This window comes from Callorhinchus milii, unplaced genomic scaffold, assembly GCF_018977255.1.
Source record: "Callorhinchus milii isolate IMCB2004 unplaced genomic scaffold, IMCB_Cmil_1.0 Scaffold14, whole genome shotgun sequence".
Taxonomy (NCBI): domain Eukaryota; kingdom Metazoa; phylum Chordata; class Chondrichthyes; order Chimaeriformes; family Callorhinchidae; genus Callorhinchus; species Callorhinchus milii.
Window position 1 is genome coordinate 15433931 of NW_024704755.1, and position 7189 is coordinate 15441119.

At 36.9% G+C, this 7189-nt stretch overlaps 1 protein-coding gene across 3 annotated transcripts; it reads right to left on the reverse strand.

Moving 5' to 3' along the window:
* Positions 1-269: 269 nt before the first annotated feature.
* LOC103185949 (tapasin-related protein-like) lies at positions 270-6977 on the reverse strand. 3 transcript variants are annotated; one of them, XM_042340469.1, is made up of 7 exons: positions 6904-6977; positions 6407-6712; positions 3863-4078; positions 2766-2879; positions 1785-1828; positions 1289-1396; positions 270-796 (listed from the first exon to the last, which is right to left on the reverse strand). In XM_042340469.1, the coding sequence occupies exons 1-7, from the start codon at positions 6956-6958 to the stop codon at positions 620-622; spliced, it is 1020 nt and encodes a 339-aa protein (XP_042196403.1). In that variant the 5' UTR covers positions 6959-6977; the 3' UTR covers positions 270-619. The 3 variants fall into 3 exon arrangements, with proteins under 3 accessions (XP_042196403.1, XP_042196402.1, XP_042196404.1); XM_042340468.1 differs by having other exon boundaries at positions 3863-4174; XM_042340470.1 differs by lacking the exon at positions 3863-4078.
* Between the last annotated feature and the right edge of the window lie 212 nt (positions 6978-7189).

The following is a 7189-nucleotide window of genomic DNA, read 5'->3' on the forward strand; positions in this document are numbered from 1 at the left end:
AGACTTTTGTAATGGAATTATTCTGTGACATTTAGAAATACAGCAGAACGATTGGGGTTTTAATACTTATTTGTTTCATGTGAGATATATTTTTAGCATTTAGGTGAACAGCTCAACCGTTCAACACCCACGCCTCAACTTTTTCACTGGGTTGGATGAATTGTGTCATATTTTGTTGACAGCTTTTATGTTAGACCTTACCAAGTGTTGTTTCATTAGTACTGAAGAGACAGAGTGACCAGAAGAGACTGATTTATGCAACTTGTTTTTTATTGAGAGGTTGATTGAACATGTTACACAACAGTTCCATTCGTTTGAACTCTGGTTTTAGTTTTGCAGCAGTTAAAGAGCTATATTCTAAACAAATAGTTCAGTAGATACCTTTATGGTTTGGTCAAATTCACATTAAAATAATGTTTAGCATTTAAGTATAGCTATATAGATATAATAAGTAACTTTCCAAGACATTTCCTAAAGACATCTAATGTAATAAACTAATAAATGAACTCATGGTTCAAACAGGTTAAAAGAGAATAGCAGCACAGGAATAATATGCACATTGTTCACTTTGGTGGAAAACAACACCTAATATACAACAATATCAGTTTAGGAGCCTGTTTCATAACTTGGATCTTGGTTCCCTGCAGATAGCTGCTGCTGCTCCTCCGTGGTTTCTCACATGTAGCTCTGCATACTCTGTATTCTTAACTCTACTTTTAGGTTTTCCTGTTTTATTGGAAGGATGTAAATCCAGAGCGGCATATGTCAGCTTGTGCTCCGCTGCTCCTTGCTTGGTCTGTAAAGGCAATTTTTGAGAATTTGATTATATTAATTCATTTTATTCTTCAGTAATCTCCTCAAATAGGCAGTCACTTCTCCTATAAAGAACTGAGTCAAACAGAATCCAGCAGCTACAATTTCTACCACGAATAGGTTAGTAAAGAAAAGTGAAAATCAATCAGTTTATGAGTTGTTCATTGACCTACAGAAATGTGGGTATATATTTCTGTATATAATTGATGACCCAGTGCCTTATAGATTGATGCACAATAGCTGGTCTTTTTCAAGAAAAATAAATGTCTATACAGTGACAAATTGTCGTGAGCATATCACAGCCCAGGACAGTGTCAGAGAGTGAACATTAGAGGAGAAAGAAAGATTAACCACAGAAATGTTGCAAACAGTCTTATAGTGAACACTGAAGTGAGTTCCACTCTATTTACCAAAGCAAGGAAATCCAGTTGAATACAAAAGGTTTATGTTTCGTATTTGTGTTTCAAAGATATACCTGGGCGTACACAGTGCTCTCCTGTTGTTTGGGTCTTGGAGTTTTCTTGGAACTGGTCAAATTCAAGGTGACATAAGCCACCGGCTCATTCTCTCCTCTGTGCATCGTCTATAAAACAGATTGTGATCACAACAACAGCAACACATTGGATTTTAGAGCACCTTTCACTTCGGAAGGACATTCCAGGGCGCTGCTGGAATGTTGTCCTCACTGTTCTGAAGATTGCTGTGTAAGTACTTATCTGAATGTCCATAAGTTTAAAATATTTAAGACATAGCTTTCATATATTTTAAAAGCAGACAATTTTATTGAATACTCTGTCACCAAATGTATGTCACCGGGCACCTCATATTTGAATGATACATTGAGGCTGCAGAGATGCTCTGAGGGAATACATTTAAAATGTTCTAATTTATTTCTGAAGAACGGTATCTTTCCATCACAACAACCCTGTTTTCAGATGAAACATCTGCTGAGTTGAATTTAATAAATGTACCTGCTCTTCGCAATGACTCGATCCCTTCTGGTTTCTGCGTGGACCTTAGAAGGAAATTAACAGAAGAAGAGTTCACTCAATTTCCACAACAGTAATTTTGAATATATTTTGGTTAGACTGAATGAAAAACGATTCAAAACCCACAAGCTGCCAGAATCGTTTTTATTTTTAAAAAAGTATAAAGTTGTCTTGCATCTAACTCTAATTTAAGCCCAGGAGTAGAATCAAATAAATCACACCACCTTAACTACAAACTATCTTGCCCTCTCAATCTTATTCCTGTAAACAGCGCTATACCAAATGCAAGGATTATTATTAATATTATTATTATTATTGTTCTCTGTAGCTCCATCATAGAGTCCCTCTTTCCCAAGCCACCTTCAAAATTTTCAACAAATTAACCAAGAGAATAGATAATTTGGGTATGAGATGTAAAACCGAAGAGGTAATATTAAACTGATATAAATTGTCAGTGTCAGAACTAGAATACTGTATGCAGGATTGTTTACCTCACTTAGGAAATTTACCAGACTGATTCCGGGGAAGATTGGTGCTGCGAGTTCAGTGGCCCAGGCAGAATGTGCATTTTATATAATAAAACATTTTCTCGTTGTATTTTATAAAATTAATCAATTGTAACACGATATGGAAAAGATGGGTTAATGGGATGTGGACTCTTTAAAGAAGGAATAAAGACACCATAGGCTGAATGACCTTCTGCACTGTACATTTCTGTAATTGTATCACAACAGATTTCAGACATTTGTTGCATGGAAATTTCTGATTAAATATGCAGCTAAATATAAGCAGAGAGAGATTCTGTTAGGGCATTTGTCAATCAATCGCAATATATTAATGATTGGCGTCACTTTACAGGATGTTTTTCTCTCCTTGTTATCTGGAATTCTCTGCTATTAACTGAACTTTTGTGTTAAATTAAACATTTACATTTAACCTGAATTAAACAGGAATATATCTTACCTTTCTTTTTGCTTAATTGCCATTGCTTTCCAATGATGAACAAAAGCAGCAGAAATGCCAGGCCTCCCCCTGCACATCCAGCGATCAGCGCATAAGGAAGCTGAGCGTCACTCTCTACAAGGACAGTATAAACTGAATGTGTTATTGAACACAGCAATGAATTATAGTTTCAGTAAATGCGCGGTGAATCCGAATAGAGATATGTTAGCAGGTTTTATTATTTGATATTTTATTTTTAAACAGGGTCTTAGTAGATCCGTAGGAATCCAAGGCACTTTTAATGAGAAACTAGATAGCCGAGCTCGTCAACAAGACTTAAAATTGCAGGACAGTCACTGGGGTGAGGGGTCTCGCCAAATCTATGACAAATACTATTCCGATTAAGCTAGAATGGTGAACCTCTCCATGGACATGAAGCACATTCCATTCCAGACACCAAAACAATTAGAGGTGAACGACATTATTGAGCAGAGACCAGGAGTTTGAAATGTGATGAGTTTTTAAATCCTTCTTCTCAGGCAGATGGTATGAATCTTTTCAATTCAAAGACGATACACATTAAGCTGATTGTTATTTTGTATATATTTATATGGAGTATTCGGCTACAAAACTATATGATCATAATCTTCAGTGCAAACCAAATTAAATATTTTCCAAAAACAATTCAGTTAATAACAATTAACAGTAGGATATTGGCCAATTAGTGGAGTCCTGTAGCTTAGTGGTTAGAGCAATCACCGCACAAGCTAGAGACCCTGGCTTCCATTACTGGGTCAGGCAAAACATTGGGCAAATTTCTTTACACCACACGTCTCTGTATTCATCTAGCAGTAAGTAGGAATCCAGTTGTTAGTCAATTGGCAGATTGCTTTCCTGTGGATAATGATAATACCTTAAAATACAATAATTTGAAGTACTTCGGTCACTCAATCCACGACTGTTTGTGGTACACTGCTGTGCACAAACTGCTGCCAAGATTCACCCACAAAACATACATTCAATTCACTTTCCAGTTTATTTGTGAACCGCTTCAGGCTTCTCAAAGACGTGATACAGCGCTATATCAAATGCAAGGATTATGTTTATTGTGAAATTACCTGTGTTGGATTTAGAAACTGAATATCTGGCAACTGCTGGAATCCGGAGGCTGATGTGAGATACCAGACAGGTATAATCAACGCCACTCTGTACAGGCTGTGTCTCTTCCAAATAGCTCGAAAATTCATAAAGTCCCTTTGAATTCCTTTCTTTAGTAGAATTTATCCCAGTTTTAACTTCATTGTCATCTTTACTCCAGGTCAGCGTTATATCATCTGGGTAAAATGCAGCCGTTTTACACACAAGCGTCAGAAATATTTTCGAATCTATTTCAGAATCTCTAGCGAACATCTTCAGCGGGGTAGGGGGGACTGTAGGACAGACAATGCAGCAGAATCATATTATTGGTGATCAGTTGAAATATAAAATTTTATTCCCATTTAAATTGTATATGAATTGTTTCCTTACAATGTTATAACAAATAAGGTCCACCGAGATGCTGCCCTTCGTGAAAGTTGCTGTTGCAAGTTGTAGTTGTCATAACAAGGAATTGAGATTGGAATGGGAAAAAACTGATCCTATTTGGGTGTTTAATTTGGAACAATGTTTAAGTTACGAAACATTAAAAGATGCCTTGTAGGAGGTCCTGCCTCTCTCCACCATATTAGTAGCTGAATGAAAGTATTAACTATGATGAGAGAATGGGTAAACTTGATTTATATTTGATAGATCTGAGAAAGATGGGAGTTAACTTAACTGAGCTGTGAATGAACAATAACATATTGCAGGCGCATCCTTCCAGTAGAGGAATAAAAATAGGAGACACAATCAAACATTTTGGCTGAATCTGTTCGACGTGACATGAAATCTCTCCGTTCACATGTATTACTATACTATTATGGAATCCACTCCCAGAAGTGGCCTTAAATACAGATTGGAGTAGGATATTTAAAAGGGCGAAGGCTAAACATTTTAAGTGGTTGGAACGTGGTGGAGAAATTGGATTAAAAATTATGCCAACATTCTCGAGCAACGACAAGTGGAGATTTCACCTTTATTAGAGATATGAGCAAAACTTCCCCGTTAACACCAACATTCATTTTGTTCTGCTGTGTTTCTTCAAATTTAAGTTTCAAACCAACTCACAATAACTAGAATAGGTAATTCAAAATCATTTCATGACCGTTGATGGAACATTGCTGTATGCAAATTGGTGCTAATTGTCCGAGTGCTTTTAAACATCTGCCTTTCATATACATCAGTAAATTGTAAAAGTCTGGACCGTAGGTGCAAGAGATTCTGATTATCATCATTATTAATAGTAGCAGTGCTATTAGCATTAATTATTAGTATTATTGTTGTGTTAATAATGATAAATCTTGCATTATTCTTATAATAATAATGTGGAGTCCTGTAGCTCAGTGGTTAGAGCACTCGCTTTGCAAGTGAGAGACCTGGGTTCAATTCCAGGCAGAGGACGAAACCTTGGGCACGTTTCCTTACTCCACACAGAGCCTAATAATAATCCCTCCAAAACAAAAAACAATAATAAATTGTCATTTTCAATCTACGACTGTTTGTGGGACATTGCTGTGCGCAATTGGCTGCCGCGTTCACCCACAAATATACAGTCAATTCACTTTACAGTGTGTTCTGTGAAGCGCTTTGGGAAGTCCTCCCGATGTGAAAAGCGCTATATCAAGTGCAATGATTATTATTATTATTATTAATAATAAGATTGGAGTAGGATATTTAAAAGGGCGAAGGCTAAACATTTTAAGGGGTTAATAATAAGGATATTAAAATGAGTTTTGCATTCGATATGGATCCATTTGTCGAGATGATGTCTCAAAGCTTTATCATAGGATTCACTGTAAGAAGTGGCAATTTTGTAGAAGAACACAGCAGCCAATTTTGCACACAGCTTGTGCCACAAATAGTCATGAAATGAGTAACCAACTTTTTTCTGGTGGAGTCGTCTGCCGGACAGGGGAGGGAAGGATCTCTCTTCTGGTTTCGAAAAGAACTACGGGATCGTTAACATTTACCTGAACATGCAGGAGGGACCTCGCTTTAGCGCCTCATTCACATCAAGTAATAGAGCAATGTAAAGGTCTGGACCATAGTGCAAAAGATTCTGATTAATCATAATAATAATTCAACCTCAAGACAATGTTCCTAACATTGCTTTTGATTGTGTGCGCAGTGATCTTCATGTATTGACGTGGGACAATCTGAATAAATGTGTTCATCATAGAATAAAATCCTGGATAAATTAATATTCTACTTGCTGTGGTAGGACGGTTATAACTGTTTGAAAGCGTTACTAAAAACAATTATTAAGCAACTCAAATTCCCACTTTGCCGTGGGTATAAACCCGCTATCTCCCATTTGTACAATAACAAATGGGCAATACTTTTGATGAATATTGTATTGATCAAAATATTTCAGGTTAAAATAAAATATTTCGCTGTGTGCTGTACGATCATAACTGTGGATGGGATTAAAAAAATGAAACAAGCAATTTGCCCATAACGATTTCAAAATGCCGCAATGTTCGTCTTTCAACATTATTCACATTATCAACTGTATTCACACTTACCATGTACAATTAAACGTGATCCAGTTCCATTTGCTGCTGTTTTCCCCTGACGGCTCACTGCACAGAGATAGACTCCTGAGTCGTGGAAACTCACATTTAGGAGCTGGAACGTTTTGAAGTTGAATATTTTCCTGTTGTCAGGACTTGTATGTAAATATTCGCGCTCTCCTCGCTTCCACCAGTAAAAGGTTAAATCTGAAGTGGACTGAATATCGGCAAACTTGCAGCCGAAGGTAATGCTTTCACCTTGATTTGCTATCTGTTCTACAGGATATTGGATCACTTTCATCGATGCATCCCCAGCAACTGTGAGAAAATAAATCAGAGCTATAATTAGTGATTATAGAGTTGAAGAAAGGTGACAAAATAACTATAGAGAAAAAGGGAGAGAAGGTGGAAGAATGAGAAAGAGGAAGATTTATGCATCCACTGAAACATTTTGAAACTCTTCATCAATATTGTTTTGTATGTAAGATCCGCTGAAGTAAAACAATTACCTGCGAAAATAATGCCCATCAGAGAAAGACAGGGGAACACATCACTCGCCACCATCGTGATCAGTTGCTGAGACTCACCTCAACATGTTATTGGGTGTAACAAACATTTGCTGATTGTCTAATATGAAATAATTCGCAGTGTCATGTGACTTCCCGTCTCCATGGTCAGAGATGAGTGACATACGATTTGCAAAGAGAATTGTGCCTTTCAATCTCTCATTGTGCCTGAGAAACACTCCTCAGATTAGCAGCAAAGAGAAGGGTTACATACATCTATATTATTCTG

What these genes read in the sequence shown, in the direction of transcription:
- LOC103185949 (XM_042340468.1), bottom strand. Translation starts at nt 6,958, where the DNA reads ATGGTGGCGAGTGATGTGTTCCCCTGTCTTTCTCTGATGGGCATTATT. An exon ending in CGAGTCATTGCGAAGAGCAG is followed by an intron (nt 1,397 to 1,784) that starts GTACATTTATTA and finishes TCTGTTTTATAG; the next exon opens with ACGATGCACAGAGGAGAGAA. An exon ending in AGAGCACTGTGTACGCCCAG is followed by an intron (nt 797 to 1,288) that starts GTATATCTTTGA and finishes TTGCCTTTACAG; the next exon opens with ACCAAGCAAGGAGCAGCGGA.